The sequence below is a fragment of the Crocuta crocuta genome, unplaced genomic scaffold (genome assembly GCF_008692635.1).
Source record: "Crocuta crocuta isolate KB4526 unplaced genomic scaffold, BGI_CrCroc_1.0 scaffold48, whole genome shotgun sequence".
In the NCBI taxonomy this organism is placed as follows: Eukaryota; Metazoa; Chordata; class Mammalia; order Carnivora; family Hyaenidae; genus Crocuta; species Crocuta crocuta.
The window spans coordinates 13,121,881-13,144,771 of NW_027533089.1; the positions used below are offsets into that span (position 1 = coordinate 13,121,881).

General features: G+C 42.1%; 1 protein-coding gene across 6 annotated transcripts in view; it reads left to right on the forward strand.

The window, feature by feature from the left end:
- The first annotated feature begins 823 nt into the window (after positions 1–823).
- The window catches only part of KYAT3 (kynurenine aminotransferase 3), a 67,841-nt gene continuing 45,773 nt past the window's right edge, over positions 824–22,891 (forward strand). The window contains exons 1-3 of one of the 6 annotated variants that reach the window (XM_077746163.1): positions 824–1,380; positions 1,478–1,567; positions 4,504–4,603. In XM_077746163.1, the coding sequence (XP_077602289.1) occupies positions 4,505–4,603 (99 nt within the window). In that variant the 5' untranslated portion in view covers positions 824–1,380; positions 1,478–1,567; position 4,504. Of the gene's footprint in view, positions 1,381–1,477; positions 1,568–4,503; positions 4,604–6,475; positions 6,528–15,016; positions 15,089–22,891 lie in introns of those variants that run through there. The other 5 variants (XM_077746161.1, XM_077746160.1, XM_077746165.1 and 2 more) reach the window with 5 other exon arrangements.

Here is a 22,891-nt window from a genome sequence, read left to right on the forward strand (position 1 = left end):
CCCGAAAAGACAATGGTGTCCTTTTTTCTTCATTTTTGTATCTCCTGTATTTTCCTCCCTAGTGGCACACCCCGTTTCCTTCTCAGTTCTTTCATCAAACTCGTTTTACTGTGTAGAAATGTAAATTGCTTTTTTTCTCATCACTGTCCCAGATGACGAATTAATCTACAACCCCCTTTTCGCATTCTGTTTAGTGTCGCCCTCTCTCAGGCACCTTCTAGCATTATTCTCACTACAACTCTTCTCTGGCCTAAGCCCAGTGCCCCAGGGTTTCCTTCCAAATCGGTCCTTGTCCTCTAACCCGCCCCAACCCAAATCAGTGACACATCCAATTAGGGCCCAGGGCCTAAATTTCATACCCAATCCGCNCCGCACCTCCACCTGCGCCGCGCAGTTCGCGATCGGCCGGCACCAGCAGCCCCTTTCAGCGCCACGGGCCCCACCCCGCATCCGGTGCCCTCCAGTCCGCCCTCGCGGCCGAGACCTCAGCCAATCCGTGTCCTGCATCTCGACCCAGCGGGCGCCCGCGCCCAGGCTCCGCCCCTACGTCTGAATCCCGCCCCACCCCTCCCCGCAGCAAGGGGCCCGAGCTGGGAGAGGGAGATTAGTGCGCGCGCGGGAGGTGAGCGGGGCGCCAGGGGCGCGCCCCGGATCCCCGCGCGCCGAGTCGTGTGGAGCGAGGCCTGCAGGGAGGGAGGCCGCCGGAGCCGGGCGCGACAGAGAGGCCCGACTGGATCTCCTTCAGGACCCGGGCTCGCGCTCAGGGGCCGGCGGCGTGACCCATTACCCGGTCCCTGACCCGGGCCCCCGGGCCCGGCCGCCGGCGGGGGGGGGGCGGGGCGTCCGCGCTGGCATTAAGTTTCTTCCGGGGAGGAGGCTGACCTGCCAGGGGGGCCCCTGCACCCCGGTCATCCAAAGAAAAGCCTTTGTGCCCCTTTTGCTCTTGATGTCACAACGTTGGCATTTTGAAAACACCGACCCCGGTTCATCCAAACCGGGATTCTTAACCAGAAGGGAAACGACGGCTGTTCGCTTGCCGTGTTAAGTGAAGTGTGGCATCTGAAGTGTGTAGTTAGAAAAGCAGCCCGGTCTGCCCCACCCTACGAGTGCGACCCTCGCTCCCCGCACCCCAGCCCTTGGCCTGCTTCCCGGGAGCGGGGGCGCCTGTTCCCTCCCCCGCGGCCCGAGGCCAGGATTGGGCAGCTCGCTTGCTGCCACAGCAGGCGCCCGCGGGGGCGGGGCTGAAAGCCGCTCCGCGCAGTGCTAAAGCCTCACTTCTCCGGGCAACCCGGCAGCCCCACTTCTTCTTCCGCACAGATTTATATTCCACGAATCCACTTCCACAGAACGGCCTTTCGGCAGTTTCAGGATCCTGTGTCCGTAAGTATGGTGCGGGCTAAAGAGGGTTCAGTTTCCCCACTTTGCTCCAGTGACAGGGCTTCGAGGCCTGTTATTCTCACTCTACTTCCCCATCCAGTACCTGTTCACCTTCTGGATGCCCTCTGCTGCACCAGTGAACCTTGCAAACAGAAGTTTGGAAGAAGTGGACCGACAGGGAGAGCATAAGGTAGAAATAACCTGTGTTCAGACTCTTAACGTGGGCTGGGCACTAATGAGCGTCAGGCTTTTTGGCTGTCCCCTCGCCTTCACCTTCCTCGAGCTTGCAGTTAACCTCAAGGATCTGAACTTGGTCAGATTAGCGAAATCCCTTCCTGCCTTTCCTCCCACGTGCAAAGCAGTTGTATGTAAACTGATCATTTGGGTTTAAGGCCACAGTTTCAAACTTGAATTTCAAACTTCATTTTTACTGCTTTGCTTGCACTGTAGCTCTGGGTTCTGCTCCCCGCCCTCACCAACATTCACCAGCCTTCTCAGCTTCTGGTACTCGCACCTTCTGTGTCTTCATTTTAAATAGTCTACTCCAATGATTATAAATAGTTTCACTTTCTATTGATCATAATTATTTCAATATGGAGCTGACCTTATGTATAATATGCTAGAATCAGGTTTACCAGATCGCCTTGATTCACAGTTACCTGGTTTTCTTCACAGAACCTTGACTTTAAGGAGAAACTAGAAAAATATAGTGAAAGTGTTGTTTAGAATTAAAAGCAATATACCTTTGATTTTTCCCAACTTTTCAATGACATCCAAGTTTGTTCATTTATTTTTATTATTTGTAAATATACATATGGAATGTTAATTGCATTAGAAAGCGCTGGCCAAAATGTGTTTATGTGAAGTGCAGAAGAAAAATAGCTTCAAAGGTTCTGAATCTGTATCTGCCAGCCTGCTTAGATTTCTTTGAAGCCTTTTTTTCCACTGATACCCCACAGTTTCTCCCGCAAACAGATTACCTAGTGAGAGAATAATGAGTGAGAGGAAGAGAGAGCCCCGATGGGTATTGAGAAATTCCATCATTTAATGGCAAGTTGGAGGAGAGGTAGGAGGGAAATGTGGGATCTTACTATGTCAAAAGCCAAGAGAACTTGGTGTTTCTGGGAAGAGACAGGACTTGGCCAGCAGTAACTGAAGCTGCAGAGAGCTCAAGGAAAGTGGAGTTGCCAGGTGTCCACTGGATTTAACAATATGAAGGTCAGAACTGACTTGAGCAAGATCGACTTCTGTGGAGTAATGGGTACAAAAGTCAGACTGCATTAAAAAAGAATGAGATCTTGCCATTTGCAACTACAGGGATGGAACTGGAGGGTATTATGCTAAGTGAAATAAGTCAGAGAAAGACAGATATCACTCATATGAGGACTTTGAGATATAAAGCAGATGAACATAGGGAAAGGAAACAAAAATAATATAAAAACGGGGGGAGGGGCAAATAAAACATAAGAGACTCTTAAATATAGAGAACAAACAGGGTTGCTGGAGGGATTGTGGGAGGGGGGATGGGCTAAAGGGACAAGGGGCATTAAGGAATCCACTTCTGAAATCATTGTTACACCATATTCTAACTAGGATGTAAATTAAATGATAATTAAATTTTTTTAAAAAGTCAGATTGCATCAGGTTGAAGAGTATATAGATTCAGGAAAAGGAGACAACTTATAACCTATCTTTTTAAAAGTTTTGCTCTCAAGAGAAAGTAACAGGAAAGTTTTGATTTGAAGAAATGAGCAACAGGGAGGAGAAGGTAGAGACAAGAGTTTTATTTGTTGTTTGTTAATGTTTTGTATTTGCTCTTTTTTTAACTTTAAGAGATGTGAGCAAGGAAAGATGCATTACCAGAGAGAGGGTAATAATCTCTGGAAAAAGGTCTCTGAGGAGCTAGAAGTGAATGAGATCTAAGTCATGGGAGGAAGAAATATCCTTTTGTGGGAGGGTGACTTCCTGTATTATAGAAAAAGAGGAAAACCAAGGATTCGTTGTGTTTGGTATTTTCTATTTGGGTAAACTGAGATGGTAAATCTGATGGCTTTTATTTTCTCTTTGATAGGAAGCAAGGCCATCTACTTAGAATAAAGAGCTTTTATGTTAGAGGAGTGTGGGGAAAATTAAAATAATCATTCTGGAGTATAGGAGAGAGGTATGGCCTGTCCTCTTAGGGTGTCCAGCTGAACCTGAGAATTACACTGCCGTAAGGCACCTAGCCGGAGAGGCACGCAAAGTGGCAAAAACAAATGCTTTTATCCTAGGTTGAACATGGAGAGGTATTTGTGGAAAAGTAACTAAAACATATATGGAAACTTCAGGAAGATAAAGATTATTTTCACACCTAAGAATGTTCATTTTCTCCTGTATAGGAAAAACACCTTTCACATAGGAATTTTATCTCCCGTTTTCAGGAAGAAAAGGAGGGATCAGATTGCCCTTTTTGGCATTTGCTATTTTTCAAGTGCATTTAGCTCAAAATAATTCTTATTCCAAAGCAGTGTATGTGGGGTGGCATATTCTGCCATCCTTCCTCTATAAAATAGCGTATAAATGCTGTAGAGTGTTGAGGGTCAATTTGAGATTAATGACCATGAATTTATGGTGAACCACACATCCTCTATGACTTTGCCCAGCTTGGTAAAACCGAACACTGTAGACGAGTTGATCCAGGGCTAGACCTGCTATAATGCTTTTCAAACAACTTGCTAAATTCTAACCACTTTAATTTACTGTCACAATTAAATTGTGCTTTTTTATAGTGGCAGAATCCAGACAATTCTGAAACTTGAGTAGTTCTTAGGTTGAAATATTCTGGGTTTTATAGCTGCTACAAAAGAAACTTTTACTTACTGTAATTTCATGCTCTTGACTAAATTAGAGCCTTATTTTCTGAATTCACAATATCCTTACACATCTCTAGTTTAAAATGACATATCCACATATTTTTATAAGATAGAGGATTCTAGTGATGAGAGGTTATATATAGAAAGAAAATTATAAAACATTTTTACTTATATTTTGTATAAGCTTATGGTCTATTAGCTAGCTCTAAGTGTCCGATAGTGATATAAGTGTCATATAGTTTCTTTCTATTAACATTTTTCTTTTATCCTGTAGCATGTTTTTGGCCCAGAGGAGACTTTGCTCCCTTGGAAGTAGAGCAAAATTCCTGAAGACAATTTATTCTTCAAAAATCCTCGGACTCCCTACTTCTGCTGTAGGTATTGCTTAATCACTTGTACAGATAAATATTATACTTACCCTGCTCTGTCAGAAAAGAATACAATTTTCTGGGTACTTTAGAAGCATTTTAGTGGAATGAGTATTTCTGTGATGCATAAGCTGAAGGTATCCCTTTTCATTGCTACAACTGACATTCACTGAGCTACTGCTTGCTGTTTATGTATCAGACCTAGTGCCAGCTGCTGCGTACTCATGGTCTTCTTTTATCTTTGCAAAACTCTTCAAGTTATGAATTATTATATTCCTGTTTTACAAGTGAGAAAGTGGAGGCTTAGGTATAGTAACTTGCCCAAGGTCACAGCTTTTAAGTGGCATAATCAAAATGCTCACTCACCCCTGTCTAGCTCTGGTACTTTCAAGGGCACATCCTGTCCACTCAAGATAGGAAATTATAGTGAGTGTAAGTGCTGGTCCTGTGACTTCCAGTTTATAGAAAATATGGCAGACTGAGGAACAGGTTATCTGAAAGCATGAAAGGCAAACAGATCAAAAATGTGGATCATAACCACAAGGTAGATAAGTGACCCAATTTTTTCAACAAGTCAGTGGCATGGAGAAAAACTTGGGGGAGGGGTATTTCAGAAGGACTGCTCTATGAAAAGAGGCTTAAGAACTTCATCCAGCAAATACTACATGTAGACCTTATTTAGGAACTTGACTACAATCTACTGAAATGCAAAAAAGGTATTTTTAAAGATAGTCAGAAAAATATGAATATAGATTGGGTATTAGATGATATGGTAACAAAGACAAAGTCCAACTGAAAAAATTTGAAGATCTAACTGGTTTTATTAAATGATTCATGAACAGGACACCATCCATCTAGTAAGCCCCAAGAAGTTGTGCCAAATGGAAGGCTTTTGTGGAAGGAGGGTGGGAAAAGAAAATTATTAGCAAATGGAAAGGATTGTTCCAGGCCAGGTGGCTTTCTTTAGGGGGAAAAGCAAATTACCTCAATTATGCAAATTACCTCATCTTTTTGGGGCGGATAGGGTGGCCCTTGTGGTAGACTCATTGGCAACTAATTGAAAAATTCCTGGCTGACTGGTTAAGACTACATTTCTGACGGAAGTTGATAGTGCAATTAGATTAGGTATTAAGCCCCAGTTTGGGAACTTGGTTTGAGTGGCATCATTTTGGGCCTGTGGTTTTGTTTTTAACAATTCTCTCCAGTCTTCAAGTAACTGAGAGATGTGATCAAAATTTAAGGCATTAGTGTCACTCTCAGCTATCACTCTAAAGTTCACAGTTTTTGTTCTTTTAGGCGATACCTATAGGTTACGACATTCCTGCTTAACCTCTTGATATTCACAGGTCATAACGTCAGTTTACACTCATTAAGTTGGTCACTTTCTTCATTCCTTAAACAGCCCAATCATTTGCTTGGTGATTAGTGGATGCAAATATACATTTAAAGCTTCTGAGACAATACAAAGTGTCAGAGAGCTATTATGATTACTCTAAGGAGGATAATTCCCAATGTTTGGAGTGCACTTTGAAGCCATGGTTTCAAGACCCAAACCAATCAAAATCCACAAAGTCAAAGAAAGACCTCACGGAAGGAGTCACCTTTTTTCCTTTGGTCTTAGGTAATTGCGTTCTTCCCCAGACACACTAATCCAGGTACAGCAGGTGGTGTTGGCCTCAGCACAGACACCTCCTTGTGCAGGTAAAAAATAATCCAGAGCTGTTCTAATATCAAGGACAACTTTTGCTAGAGAGGCTAAAGATCTTTGTAGGACAACTGTCCCTAGCAACTAGAATCTCAGCAACAGATTCTGCATTGTCTTCAAGAGTTAGGGAGAGGTTTCTGATCACATCTTTCTTTTCATTAACTCCTAACCAGGAAGGCATGGCCCTGCCTAAGGAAGCAAATCCTGAATCCTGAATGCCTTCTGGTAGGTCTTTTTTAACACAAAGGTATACATTCAGGGGAGTCAACCAATGAGATGTCTTAGTTTGTTTGTGAAAAGTTAGGGGTACAGTTAGATAACACAAGAGGCCTCGCCCAGCCATGTGGCGCCTACTCATTCACAGGCTCAAGGAGAATGAGAACTGCCACAAACAAAGACACACAAACCATTCCCATTAGGATGGTGCTATTAATGAATTCATTCACAGGGATTATTGCATTCACCCTCTCACCTCTCACCCCAGCCCGGGGTCAGTTAGATTTTCCACACGTATGGGAAGAACATTTCCTAAACTGAAAGAATGAGTTCTTCTAAATACCCTGCGAAGATGGGTGTTGCTGGTGAGATGTCTTAGAGAATGGGGGCAGATGTGAGCTGATGATCACGAGAATGTGGATGTGCAAATGTACCAAGATTTATAGAGGCAATTGTTTCTAATTGGGTACGTACCCTTAACATTGAAGAGAGGAAAACACAAAGCACAGGTTGTTCTGGCTATAAAAACTACAATCAATGGGAGACTTCAGGAGGTGTGAGGTCATTTGTAGTTTGCAATGACGTGAGGAAAAGAAGAGAACTAAGTCACAGGGAGGACCAGGGGCTCTAACATCATGGACAGACTGGAATCTTTAATGACAGACCCAGCAGTCTGAAAGGTTACCCCCACACCTCCTTAGCAATGGCCTGGGAGATACAGATGAGGGCATTGTCTTTCCAGGCTGATGCCAAAGGAAAGAAAGAGGAGAAAAAAATGTCATGTTAAAGTATGACGTCTCGATCTGGTGTCTTGGGAAGAAGCAGTTCACTTCGATGTCAGCTACTTGTCTTCCTCGTCAATGTGGTTTAGATGTCTGCAGCACCACTACAGGAGCAGAGGTCAGGCGAGGCTGTCTTGTCTTTAGTAGTGAGATGTGTATGCAAGGCTCAATGCCCTGTAGTTTTATAGCAGTGTCAGTGGTCAGGAGGTCCACTTGGTAAGGTCCTTTCCACTGTGGCTCTAGAGCTGTTCTTTTCTTTTCCCCTTTCCAATGGTGTTTCCAAAATACCCAGTCACCAGACACCAGACCGACCAACAGGATCCTTTGAACTGGGGTCAGAGAAAGCTTCTTTAACCTGTTGATGGTAGGCGTTAGCATTAGACGTTAAAGACTCACATTAGCTGCTGGTCACACTGGCAGGGTACAACTAGCAGAAAGTTGCATGCCCATAGACTTTGGCCTTCCGGGTGACTGTTTCATGTGGAGTGAGTTTATGTTTCCCAAGGGGGACATCAATACCGTCAGCAGAGCTTGTGGCAGAACCTTGGACCAAGGGAGTCCGGCGGTTTCAGTAAGCTCAAAGATTTTAAGTTGGAAAATTCTATTAGTTCTCTCACCCTCAGTTGCCCAATGATTGAGGTGATAGGGGCAGTGATATGTCCTAGATGTTTGTAAGGCCTTTATTAAAGCCTGTATGCTTCTCCCGATGAAGCGGGTGCCTTGATCACTGGAAATTATGGCAGGTATACCCAAGTGGGAAACATGTTTTCTAACGGTTTCATTGCCACTTGAAGGGACTAAGCTTTGCAGCGGGGGGAAACTTCAGGCTGCCTGGAAGATATACAAACAATGATAAGAACATATTGATAACCCCAGAAGGTGGGCAGTTGAATGAAGTCCAGCTGCAGGTGTTCAAAGGGTCCACAGGGGGCTGGTTGGAGGCCTCTGGGAACAAAATAGGCTTTCCAGAACTGTGGACCTGACAGGTTAGACACTGATGGTAAACTGTTTTCTTTGTTTTTTTGGTGTGTGTTGAAGTCTTATAGAAGTCTCTCCACCAATGGTTTATAATTTGAGTTATCTTAAGCATACCATGGTGGGTGAAGGAATGTGAAAATAAAAAAAACGGGATTTGCCAGGGAGTTGGGAAGAACCAAGCAGTCATCATGGGCTTCCCATATCCTTGACTGTCATTGAACTTATAGCCATTATTTGCCCATCCTAATTTTTCTGATTCAGGAGCAGACTGTTTCCATGTTGCGAGGAAATTAGGATGGCAAAACTCTGGCAACAAAGGAACGTTGTTTTCTAGAAGCAGAATGAGCTTTTATTCACATGTGCCACATCCTTTACAGATTCTCTTGTTGCTGCCTCTGGATGAAAGTCAGCTGGGGCATGTCCTCATGTTCAAGTTTAGTCCTTTTAGTTGTGTCTCTACTTGAGAATGGCAACTTCAGAAGAGAGGAGAGCAGTAAGGTCACGTTATGTGACCATTTTTGATTGGGGTCCCAGTGGACATGAGAAAACCTCTTTGTATCCATAATATTCCAAACCCCTGGATGACCCCAATGGTGTAACTGTCAGCAGTGTAAATATTAACAATGTGCCCTTTTGAAAACTGGCCTGCTCTGGTGAGGGTGTGGCGCTCTGCTTGTTGGGCTGATTTAGCTTGTGGAAGATCTCCCTTTCAAGGTAGTTCATTATGGGTGGTAACAGCATAATCAGCCTGGAAATTCCTTTTTTCATTCTTACAGTATGGACCGATCAACAAACAAAATTAGATCAGAATTAGTCAAAGAGGTGTCCCTAAGATCAGGACATCGTGTCCTGAAATGGGACTTAGTACCTCACAGTTGTGAGGCTCACCTTCATTAGGCAAGTGGCCCTAATGCGACAGGACTAAGAATGTTACAGCCTTTAAGATGAAGACTGGTGGTGAAGGCAGAAGGACTTCGAGGTTAGTGGGTCAGTTCAGAGTTAGGAAGGCCTTGGACAGCGTGTGGAGTTTGTAAGTGGACATCCTTTCCAGAAGGCGGATCAGCTGAGGCTTCTGCTGACTCAAGCTGCAGCTATAGTCTGAAGGCAGCTGCACTATGTTGAAGCACCTGAATCGAGTTGCATGCTGATAGGCAACAAGCCTTCCTCACGGTCTTGTGTGTGTGGCCCAGGACTTGGTTATTTTTTTTCATGTACAAATTATGTGAAAGGTTTTGAATGGTTCAGCATCCCTGGGGGCAGGTGGCTCTTCTAAGGCTTGTTTCTTTTAGAAAGGCCTGTTTATGTAGATCATCCCTGGGAAAGGAGCCCCGGAACCAAAATGGTAATAAGTTCACAAGATGGAGGGGAAGCACATAAAATTTAGGAACCCATAGTCTGCGACAGCAGCTAGACCTAGAACTCCATGAAGCTGTCACTTTGTTGTAGGCCTAGGATATTCCTAGATTAATTTAATTCTTTTTGGAGATAGCTGGATCCCGTCAGTAATTAGATCATTACCTAAGTAATAAACAGTGTCTGGGGGTGATTGCAGTTCTTCTTCAGATACTTTATGTCCTTTTCAGCTAATTGTTGTAGCAAATAAATGGAATCTTGTATAGATGCCTCTTTGGTAACAGAGCACAGCAAGAGACTCCACATGTTATAAAAGAGTTGATTACCTGGGGAACTGGAGGGTACTTCTGCCTTGGTGGAGAAGAAGGGGACTCAATGAGCCTTGGACTTTGTTCACAACTGTCCGGATATATTGTTGATTATTCTGAGTAAAGGCAAATAGATCTTGTCTGTCAGGATCTGCAGGGATGTGGAAAGAGGCTGAACAGAGATCTGCCACAGTGAATCATTCTGAGTCAGGTGGGGCTTGCGACAAAAGGGATGTTTGGGAAAGGGGAATAATTGTCTTGTTAATAGATCTGAAGTCCTGGACAAATTGCCATCCCCTCCTCTTAGGTTTCTGGACTGGCAAGCCCCTCCAGTGTTAGAGGGGCTCCTACAGAATTGATTAACTCCTGGCTGATTAGGTTTTCTCATATTGGTTCCAGGCCTTGCGTGGATGCTGAGGCAATTCAGGAAGAAGTTTCATCACATCTCTATGTATTTTTATAGGTGCCGCGCTTTTTATCCTTCCACTGTCAATACTGGAAGTAGCTCATCGAATTTCAGGCATCTCCATTCAATTAAGGAACTTCTGTTAGAATTCTTCAATTTCAAGGACAGAATGTAAAGAATATTAAAAATCAGGTTCAGGTTGGTCAGGGAACTATAATGTGAGATCTTCCTTGGAGGCAATGCATATTAACCCTTTAAATTTGGAGGAGGATAGTTGCCCAATAGATTGGCTGGGGCTCTATCACACAGCAAAAAGGAATATTTTTCAGGAAAAGGTTCCAGAGTCTTTGTATGTACTGGTTGAGGTAGAATTTCTCTTTGAATTTTATTAGACAGCCCCACCATGGAAACTGCTTTTTCACTCCGAGGGAACTATTGCCCTGTGACAGTAGGGTTTAAAGTAGAAAGTGTAGTGGGGCTCCTGGGTGGCTCAGTCGGTTAAGCGTCTGACTTGGGTTCAGGTCATCATCTCGTGGTTTGTGGGTTGGAGCCCTCATTGGGCTCTGTGCTAACAGCTAAGAGCCTGGAGCCTGCTTCAGTTTCTGTGTCTCCCTCTCTGTCTGCCCCTCTGCTTGCACTCTCTCTCTCTCTCAAAAATAAGTAAACATTAAAAAGAAAGAAATAAAGTAGAAAGTGTAGCTGCAACTTCAGGCAGCTTAACTTCAAGAGGTAGCTGTTGAACAATCTCTTCAGAGCATAAAGGCAGTTTAGACACAGAATTAGTGAAACTTGAGCACTCAGGTAAGGAAGGATAGAGTGGAACAGCAGGAGTCACATCGGTCTTACCATCTTTTGTTTCAGGTACCTCTGCTGTTTTTCCTTTTTTAATTAGCCTTTTGTAATGAATCTTTTAATGAAGCTATTTTAGAATCTTGAAGTCTTTTGGAAACTTCTGTATGCCAATTAAAACAGGTATCCCATTCTGTTCCTTTAAATTGGGGACCTTTCTTTTTTTTAAGTTGTTTATTTTTAGAGAGGGAAAGCACAAGTAAGGGAGGGGCAGAGAAGGAAGGGGAGAGACCGAGAGAGAGAGAGAGAAAGAAAAGCAAAAGACAAGAAAAAAGAAAACAAAAGAAAGAAAAAGAATCCCAAGTAGGTTCTGCACTGTCAACGCAGAGCCTGATGCAGGGCTCGAACCCATGAACCATGAGATCGTGCTCTGAGCTGAAGTTGGACACTTAACCAACTGAGTCACCCAGGCACCCCTGGGGATCTTTATTTTCAAGTGCACTTTCCAAATGAATGATCTTATCTAATTGCAATGTTCCCCTTAATGGCCATTGCAATTCTAGGTGTTCTCAGTAATATTTTGCCATTTCTGTAGCTATTACAGCTTCCAGCACTATAGTTTTTAGACTTAACATAAGCATGCTTGACTCTAGAGTTTAAAGATCCATCCTGTTAGCCTTTGGGTCTCTTAGAGCCGAACTAACACCTAAAAGGGTATGCCTTGGGGTTGGGAATTGTGCACCTTGTTGAATAGTTTTTTTCTTTGGGATGAGCACTGGGTGTTGTATGGAAACCAATTTGACAATAAATTATATTTAAAAAAGAAAAGGTAAAACAGTTCCCATCCGAAAAAAATGGAAGTTTTTTTGATGTTGGCAGGTGACTTAGTGTCAATCCAGTGTGTTCTATGACCAACTTCTCATAGGAATTTTCTTAAGGTGGCAAGCACTGTAACAGCTCTTAATTGCTCCACCCATGCCCACCAATTTTTGCAGCTTTTTGGCCTCCGAGATCCCTGCTAGCAGTAACTTTTATTTACACAAAACAAAACAAGACCAGCATGTGCACCTAAACATACCAGCAGTAATGACATGTAGCATTAAAACATTGCTAGCCAATAGAAGGCCTCATTTGCGCCACTAGCAATTCCCAGTGTGTGCTAAACCAGCAGACTCCGCAGTCAGGGAGACTGTGGACAGCAAGTTGGGGGAGGATTCCAATGTGGACTTACAGACGGAGCCAAGGGCTGGGGACTGGTGTTCCCTTAGAGCCATCTCTGTGAGTCTAAACTGACTCATTAACTCTGGGCTGGAAAGCCAATTAGATCCATAGCATGAACACAAAAAGAGCAAAACTGAAACCAAGACAGACTTACTTACCTATGCATCCAAGGAATTAATGTTAATTAGGCATGATAATGACATCAAAGTTCTGTAAGAACATGTTGATAATCTATGGAGATATATGCCAAGGATATAGGGGCAGGATGACTTAAGGTTTAAGATTTGCTTACTCAGCAATAAAAATGATTTTTAAAAAGAGAAAAGGAGAGATGAAACAAATGAGAATCATGATGTGTGTATGAATATATACAAACATAAGACATTGTCATTTTCATAGGTCAAAATGGATGAATATTAGCACTTTCCTATTGTTCAACCTAATTCTAATCTTTCCACTTCTCTGTAGGTTTGAAATTTCACAAAAACCATCACTAACTTCTCCCTCTACTTGTGAATACTATGATTTCTTTTTTTTTTTTAATGTTTTTATTTACTTCTGAGAGAGAGAGAAAGAGAGACAGTGTGAACAGGGGAGGGTCAGAGAGAGAGAGAGGGGGAGATACAGAATCTGAAACAGCCTCCAGGCTTGGAGCTGGCAGTCAGCACAGAGCCTGACACGGGGCTCGAACCCATGAACCATAAGATCATGACCTGAGCCAAAGTCAGAGGCTCAACCGACTGAGCCACTGAGGCGCACCGTGAATACTATGATTTCTGTCTCATAAATGTCTTGATTTCTAGCTCTCCTCTTTATTACCATCATATCTTTTTTTTTTTTTTAATTTAATTCTGAGAGAGAGAGAGAGACAGCATGAACAGGGGAGGGTCAGAAGGAGAGGGAGTTACAGAATCTGAAACAGGCTCCAGGCTCTGAGCTAGCTGTCAGCACAGATCCCAACGCGGGGCTCGAACCCATGAACCAAGAGATCATGACCTGAGCTGAAGTCGGACGCTTAACCGATTGAGCCACCCAGGCTCCCCTATTACCATCATATCTATCTTAGTTCAGGCCCTTATCCATATAAAAAAGTTGGTTGAAGCCAAGGATGTGGGTGTGATCACTCAGGGTGAAGCAAGGGTACTAAGCCAAGGGTGTTTGTGTATAGAATTATCATCTACAGAGCTCTGTTAGAATGCACATGCCCAAGGGATCCTGAGTGATTCTGATTCTACAAGTCTGGAGTGTATTTTGAAAAATCTTTCCAGGTGATTCTGATATACATCCCATATAAGAACCACTGACCATGCATTATTCACATTTGCAGATTATCTGGGATAGAGTCTATCCCTTTCATCTGTAACAGCCACATCAGAGAAATGCCTACAGTCCCCTGGAGCCTTTGTAGTAAACATAGTGAACACAGATAAGTAAGCATTCTTCCTGCTGTTGGGCAGATTAAAAAAAAAACAAACAAAAAAAAAACCGCAGGCTTATCTGTGTTATCATGTAGCTGTGACGAGTTTAAATCAAGAGATAGTGGACCTAGCTAGACTCCTTCCTGTAGACCTGATTTCTCTAGAAAATCCTCATCCAGACCATCATTATCATTGAAAACTTACATAAAAGTCATCTCTGAGGAAAGGACTGTGATGGAGGTTGAGTTGCACTTTATCTGTATCACTTGTTTTTTTCACATTTTATTTTTGTTGCTTCTGTAATTTTAAATGATATTTTAAATCTTAAGAATTACTGCTATAGAGCAAGAAAAGAAACAAAAGGAACCCAGGATGAAAACTACTGTCCCCTATTTTAGCACGTGGATGTTAAAGGCTTAGAAACTGGGATGTAAAATTTATATTAGCCCTTGGCGCCAGGAAGCCAATGAAAAAGAACTAGTAGATAGATGAGAGCAAGATGGAAGGGGGTAAGCAGGGAAGGAAGCAAGGAGTAATTGCTGATGAGATGTCTCGCGAGCACCCACTCCTACAACCTCATCATGTTACCCTTGCTAGACTGACCTTCATGTAAGGGTTTGTCCTTCAGACTGCAATTTGTAGCCCAGTGGGTTTCTGCTTTACTTTCATTAATGGTATGTTGTCCACTTATCCTCGTAATAGACTTCCTAAATAGGGCTTCTCGAGGAAACCGTTCTATACAGTGCTATACTGGACACTTGTTATGCATTTGTCAAAACCCATAGAATTCACAACACATAGAAGGAACCCTAATAGAAACTGGACTCTGGGTGATGATGTGTCTGTGTTGGTTCATCAGTTGTAACAAACGCACCACTCTGCTGGGGGATATTATTGGTGGGAGCGGCAAGGGGGGGTGCTGTGAGAACTCTACTTTCTGCTCAGCTTTGCTGTACACTTTATAAAAAATAGATCTGTTCCTTTTTTTAAACAGGAGTCTTCTAAAATTTACATGCCCATCAGAGAAGCGCTAAAACAACATTAATTTTATAGCAGCTGGGACAAAAACTTGCCCTTCTCCTTCAGTCTGCCCTTCCCTAAAGAAATCACAGCTCTTTTTGATGTTAAAATATTATCTCTTGTACAGTTACAGCATACCCAAATCTGCTTGCCCTCTTTGGTGTAAAGCTACTCATCCTATTTGTATCTAAGGGAGTCTTTCCTACTTTCTTTCTTTTTTCAGTGCAGGGCTTGAGCTCACAACCCCGAAATCAAGACCTGAGCTGAGACGCACTTAACTGACTGAGCCATCCAGGTGCCCCTCTTTTCTGCTTTCTAAGTGGAGACTAGGTTTTAAATATGGGGTGGGTACCAAGAACTGTTTTTTACTATAGATTTAACTTAATTATTATAACAACTGCATGGGACAGGCATTCATTTTCTTTATAAACAAATGAGGAAACTGAGTTAAAGAGAAGAACCTGCTACTTTGCACAGCCAGTAGGTTTTGTTTTGTTTTAATTTTTTATTTTGGAGAGAGAGAGAGAGAGTCGTTGCATACGTGAGCTGGGGAGAGGTAGAGAAAGAAAGAGACAGAATCTTAAGCAAGCTCCATCCATGCTCAGCATGGAGCCTGACTTGAGTCTGGATTCTCCAACCCCGAGATCCTGACCTGAGCAGAAATCAAATGTCGAACGATCAACTGACTAAGCCACCCAGGTGCCTCTACTAGTTTTGATGTTTAATTTCAAAGTAAGCTCTACCTGGCTTGAAGGTTCATTGTGTTAAACAAGTTTGGACATTTTCATTGGCATGTAGGCATATATTATTCCAGGACACAGAGCTTGGTGAGGCCTCAGATCTGGCTTTACATATCTTCCCAGTGTGAGTGCCTAGTAGAAACCGAGCCCTGTTGCTCAGTCTTAAATCCAGATTCACAAGAGTTGTCCTGATTGGTTTAGCCTGACTAATCTAATTAACTGTGTGGGAGTTGGAGGAGGGTGGGATTATATAGTCCAGATAGGCCTAAGGGTTCACCCATGTGAATATAGGTGTGGGCAGTAAACTCACTTATACTCAATCTTGGCTTGGACCCAATTTTCAAAGAGAATAAATGAGCCTTTTTTTTCTTGATCTGAGTGATTTTTTTTTTTTTTTTTTTTTGCTATTTTGGTTCTGTATTCACCTATTCTGCCAGCTCCCAGGTTTGAAGACTCTTACTTCCAATAAGCTTGTTTTTCTATAGGTATTGTTAAAAGATAATTTTCAGAAAAAGGCAGAATCAAGACTTATAAAAATATAAAGATAAATATGTATTAAAGATTTTTATTTTGTTCATATGAGAGAACAAAACAAGGTAGGACCAGTTCAAAGGAAAGTCACAAAGCATAAATGTGTATGTGCTGAAGAAATTGAATTGCAAATGAAGGCAAAACTCGTTTTTCCACTGGATGGAGGGATTCAGTCAAAACTTTGGAACCAGAGTTTGCCTGTAGTTACCTTCAAGGTGTAAAATATGTCAAAGACCAATTTTAGCTCTGCTAGACTCAGTCCTGTAAGGGGTGCTCACATAGCCACTGCATAGTTCCCCATTAAAGAACACATTTTTCCTATTATATATTATCTCTCAGAGGGGGTCCAAATTCCTTCCCTTTCACTCACTTTAGTCAACAAATATCAGATAGCTACAGCATATTAGACACAAGCAATTATAAAATGAAACAAATGTATATGTTGCTTAAAAGTTCCAGTTAAATATGTGTGCCTTTGAGTTATAAATTGGATTTTTATGTAATTAGTTTTTCTCCTTGTATATTTTAAGTCATCAATCCCTGCTCTACATTTCCACTTCTGAGTTTTAACTTTCTGTTCTTCTACCATTAAAGGAATAGGAACATTCTATGCCATCTAGTGGTAAAAAGAGTGTGATTTGTCTGTATTTTGTTTTGTTTTGGTTTTGCAGGAGTGGGGGAGTTGAAATATATGAATAATCATATCTTGGAAAACATCTAAAATCCATGAGATAATTCTGTTATTTGTTTTTGTCCAATGGGAGAAAGAAGACATTATTTCAGAATACCCCGGAAGCTTTTTTTTTATTAGCTAAAAAAACTTATTTCCCATTTATCAGTAGACTGTTTTTTACAGTATTATAGGTTCAGAGTAAAATTGAGCAGAAGCTAGAGAATTCCCATCTATCCCCTGCCCCCCCCCCGCCCCCCGCACAGCCTCCCCTGTTATCGGTATCTGCCACCACGGTGGTACATTTGTTACAACTGAGGAATCTGCAGTGACGATTGTTACCCAATATTCATAGTTTTTATTAGGATTCACTCTTGTTGCTGTACATTCTATGGATTTTGACAAATGTATAATAGGAATGCACCTTCGTAGTATTATGCAGAATAGTTTCACTGCCCTAAAAATCCTGTCTTCTACGTATTCATCCCTCCTTCTAAGCCCAAGCCCTGGCAAACACTGATCTTTTTACTGTCTTTATGATTTTGCCCTTAAGGTTCCCTCTTGTGTCTCTTTGCCTGATGGCTCATTTCTTTTTTGCACTGAATATTCTGACCTCTGGTTCTACCAGTTTATCCATTCGCCTACTGAATGATATCTTGGTTGCTTCTAAGTTTTGACAAGTATAAATAAAGCTGCTATAAACAGCACACATGGGATTTTTTTTTATGATTTCTTCAACTCCTTTGTGTAAATACCTGGATTATATAGTAACTTTAGTTTTTATAAGAAACTACCCTGGCAGCTTTTTAAAATCAGCTTTACCAAGGTACAGCTAATGGCATCCACCTAGCATGTAAAACTCAGTGATTATTTGAAGCAAATATCATGAAACCACTGCTAAAATCATCATACAGAACATGGTCAAGATTCCTCTTGTTCGTTTGCAGTCTATCCCCTCACTCTGTTGATTTGCTCTGGTTCCATACATTAGTTTGCTTTATAAAAAATTATTATTTTCTAGTAATTGTATAGTATGTGCTATTTTATCATTTGTTTCACATGCATAATGATTTTTAAATTTACTCATGTTGTGTTGTATCAGTAGTTCATTTCTTTTTTATTTTTAATGTTTATTTTAAGAGAGAGAGAGAGCATGTGGAAGGGGCAGAGAGAGAGGGAGACATAGAATCTGAAGCAGGCGCCAGGGTCCAAGCTGTCAGTACAGAGCCTGACATGGGGCTCAAACTTGTGATTCAGGAGATCATGACTTGAGCCAAAGTCGGATGCCTAACCAACTGAGCCACCCTGGTGCTCTGGTAGTTCATTCCTTTTTTTATTGCTGAGTATCCCATTATATGGATATACCATCATTTGTTTATCCATTTACCTGTTATGGGCTTTTAGATTGTTTCCAGGTTTTGCTATTATTAATAAAACTGTTGTGAACGTCTGTGTACAAGCCATTTTGTAGACATATGTTTTCATTTCTCTTAGGTAAATACCTAACAGTCGAATGGTTGGGTTGTATTATACATTTATGTTTAATTTCTAAGTAACTCCTAAATAGTTTTCCAAAGTGATTGTACCATTTTACATGCCCACCAGGTTTGTGTGAGTTCCAGGTTGCCCCACATCCTAACCAATGCTCCGTATCAACAATTTTAGCCATTCTGATAGGTATTTAGTAGCACCTTACTGTGGTTTTAATTTGCATTTCCCTAATGACTAATGACATTGAGCATCTTTTATGTGCTTTTGGGAATTCATATATTTTCTACAAAGTGGCTGTCCAATTTTGTTTGCCTTCTTATTGAGTTGTACAAGTTCTTTGTATATTCCAAATAATAGTTTTTCGTAAGCTGTAAGAGGTAATACATTCCCCCTTCTGTGGCTCACCTGGCAACCATTTAGTATTTGTGAGCCCATTGAATGATATTTAGGGGGAGGGAAAAAATAATTCTGTTGTCTACCCTCCTAGGTTTTCTGACTGAGACCCTGCAAGTTAGACTTACAGAGTAACAAGAGTAAAACAACATACTTAGTTAATATGTAACGTATGCATTGTACATACATATGGGAGAGCTCAGTAATGAGTAACTCAAAGGGGTGCTTCCGATTTGTATAGCATCTTAAGAAAGAACAGTAAAAGGGCACCTGGGGGTCTCACTCAGTTAAGCGGCCGACTTCGGCTAGGTCATGATCTCACGGTTCGTGGATTCGAGCCCCCCTTCCGGTGCTCTGCTGACAGCTCAGGACCTGGAGCCTGCTTCAGATTCTGTCTCCCTCTCTTTCTGCCCCTCCCCCACGTGCTCTCTGTCTCTCTCTCTTTCTCTCAAAAATAAATAAATATTTAAAAATTTAAATAAAAGAAATTACAGCAAGTTTGTAGAGAAGTGACAAGATAAAGGGAAAGGGCTTAGGAGTAGAAAATAAAGATAGATTTAATAAGGTTCTCATGTAGACTCCTCTGGTACTATTTCAGCTGATGAGAGTCTAAAATTGTCTATAGTGATTATCCTGCCTATCCTGGTAGAGAGGGGAGTGCAGGGGGTTTTTCTTGAGTCTGCTTCTTTTCAGTTGCCTTCAGCTCACCATGGTCCTTGTGTCAAAGTGGCATATTTTGCGGTGGCACATTCTGGTTTTCTACAAAATCAGAATAGGTTTCATAGATTTTTAAAAGTCCATCAATAATAATAAACATTTTTGAGTGTTCACCATATGCCACTTGCACTGTATGCTTTACATGATATCTCATCCTTATAACTGTCCTATTTTGTGAATAATTTTTTTTAATTTTAGAGCGAGAGCACAAATGAGGGGGAGAGGAAGGGGGAAGTGAGGGAGAAAGAGAGAGAGAGAGAGAGAGAGAAAATCAGTCTTAAGCAGGTTCTACGTTCAGCACAGATCCTACCTCGGGACTCAATTCCACGATCCTGGGATCATGACCTCATCCGAAATCAAGAGTCGGACGCTCAACTGACTGAGCCACTCAGGAGCCCCAGTAAATAATATTTTTATCTCCAGTTTGCTGATAAGGAAATGTGGGTTTGGAAGGGTTTAGTAATTTTCTTCAATCACACTCTTAAACCTTTAATCACCATACTATGTGTTGTCAGGTAGATTGCATTTAAATATTTTCCTTTGGCTTCTGTAACAAATGACCACAAATTTGATGGCTTAATAACAGAGGAACTCATTCCCAATTCTGGAGGCCAGAATTCAAGGTCAGTATCACTGGTCCAAAATGAAGGTATCAACAGGGCCACACTCCCTCTCTTCATTCCTTACTTCTTCCAGCTTCTGGTGCTCATGTCAGTGTAATCATCAAGGCCAGCAGCTTCAAATTGCCTTCTGCTCTATCTTCACATCGCCTTTCCCCCGCATGTGTGTGAACTTCCCTGCCTCCTTTTAAGGATACCTGTGATTATACTTAGGGCCCACCTGGATAATCCAGAAATAACCTTCCCATCTCAAGACCCTTAATTTAATCACATCTGCAAGGACATAAGGATATGTGTTGCCATATAAGACAGTAGTCATAGGTTCCAAGGGTTAAGATAGGAACATCTTTTGGGAAGTCACTTCTGAGCCTACCATGGTGGGGATTATGGAGAAGATCATATCAAACAGAGAAAGGATTTGAATAAAAGCATGGGAAGGGGCGCCTGGGTGGTTCAGTCAGTTGAGCATCTAGCTCTTGATTTCGGCTCAGGTCATGATCTCATGGTTTGTGGGATAGAACCCCTCATCAGGCTCTGTGCTGACAGCAATGACCCTGCTTGGGATTCTCTTTCCTTCTCTCTCTGCCCCTCCCCCAATTACCCACACGCTCTCTTTCTTTTTCAAATACATAAACATCAAAAAAAAAAAAAAAGGAAAAATAAAAGCATGGGTGTGAGCACACACCTGGGTGGCTCAATTGGTTAAGGGTCCAACTTCTGCTCAGGTCATGATCTCACAGTTCATGGGTTCAAGGCCCACATCGGGCTCTGTGCTGGTAGCTTAGAGAGCCTGGAGCCTGCTTTAGACTCTGTCTCCCCCTCTCTCTCTGCCCCTCCTCTACATGTGCTCTGTCTGTCTCGCTCTCAAAAATAAATAATCATTAAAAGCATTTTTTTAAACTAAAAAAAATAAAACATGGGAAAGAGAAACACCATGAATGCCATTAGAGAATGACAAGTGGTGTTATGCTATTGGCTCGCTGCATGTGAGGGAATGGCATGGTGGGAGAGAAGGCTGGAAATAGATTAAGGGCCTTGAAGCCAGGTTTGAATTTGAACTATGTTCCATAGTTTGAGGAAAGTCAGTAGAGATTTCAGAGCAAAGTGGTAGTATCCCCTAGTCTGTTTTATAGCTCTGTAGTGATGGGTGATGGGTTAGAGGGAGGATATCGTTGAAGAACTTAAAAATAAGGATAGTTAAAAAGAGGTAGAATTTCATTCTTGTGTTCAGAAAATACTTGTGACTACAACCTGGCAAACACCATTTTTGATACCAGAGATACAGCACTGAACAACTTAAGTCCTTTATCATCTAAAGTTTTCATTTTAGTGAGCAAGAAAAGCAATTAAGGAATAATAATTTCAAATAGTGGTGAATGTCCTAAGAAAATTAGATAGAGAAATAAGCTAAAATTCTTGGTGGGCTAGTGGGAAAGAGACAATGAGTAATGTTAGGGCATATGGTTTGGGAAGCCCTCTCTGAGGAGGTTATGTTTCAGTATTTGTGTGTGTATTTAGCCATAGAAATATTTATTTCTATAGTAAGGAAAAAGACTTCATTTTCATCTTCTCCAAGGCACCATGAGGTCTGACCACACACACACGTGCGTACACACACACACACACACACACACAGAGCTTCCTTGCTGTGCACCTACCTCCGGGTAGAAGAGGCAGCTATAGCTCTCCAGCATTCACCCAAGGAGACAAAGGCAGGGTGAAGGGGGGTGGGGTGGGGAGTCATACTGGATAGACAGACATAAAGAGCCAGGCACATGAAGAATTAAGAGAAGAGCATTCCAGGCAAGGCACACAGTAATTACAAAGCCCTCCCCCCGCCCTTTTTTTGGGGGGAGAGGGGCAAAGAGAGAGGGAGAACGATTCCCAAGCAGGCTCTGAGGTGTCAGTGTGGAGCCTGATGCGGGGTTTGAACTCAGAAACTCTGAGATCATGACCTGAGCTGAAACCAAGAGGTGGGCGCTTAACCATCTGAGCCATTCAGGCACCCAAAAAAGGCTTTGATATCAGTAGCTTTGCTGCAGTAACAAAACCCACCAAATCTTCCCTCCATAGCTCACCAAACACTGTACTCTAACTCATATTATATACAGACTACAAGTGAGTAGTGGTTTTGCTCCAGGTTGCATCCACTCCGTGTCTTTTTAATCCAGGATTGAGGCTGTAGGAGTATCCCCTGTCTGAGACATGGTCTCCTCATTGTAGAGGACAAAATAAATAAAGGCTGAGCGAAAACCATGCAAAAGCACTTTTAGCTTCTTAGATGTAGTATGTACCACATCCACTCAGACTCCATTGACCAGAGCAAATCAAAGGACCAATGTCAAAGTCATTCCTTCTGAAAAGGAGAGGTGAATAACTATATAGGGTAATAGTATAGTATATGATAGGAACAAACTGGGTGTGTTTAAGATATAGAAAGATTGAAAGGCTCAATGAGAATAGGGGATCTTGGTTTATTTTCCTCACTGGTATAACCCAAGTCAAAGCGTGCCTGGTATACAGTAAGTACTCAATAAATGTTGCATCAAGGAATGAAAGCCCATGTGGTTAGAATGTAAAGGAGACATGATATTGCAGTCACCAGCAATGGGGTAGATTGGGTAGAAATGTAAATGAAGTGGAGTCCTGGTGAGGTTCAGGTGTCTGGCTTCACTTACCCTTGAGCCTGGGTACACTTCTTTCCTTCTCATGGTGACATGAGCTTTCTTTTTATATATTTATTTTAATGTTTGTCTATTCTTGAGAGAAAATTACAGTGCCAGCAGAGGAGGGGCCAAGAGAAAGGGGCACACAGAATCTGAAGCAGGCTCCAGGCTGTCAGGACAGACATGGGGCTTGAACTTGTGAACTGCTAGATCACAGCCAAAGTCAGACAATTAACTGAATGAGCCACCCAGGTGCTCCCTAATAAATTC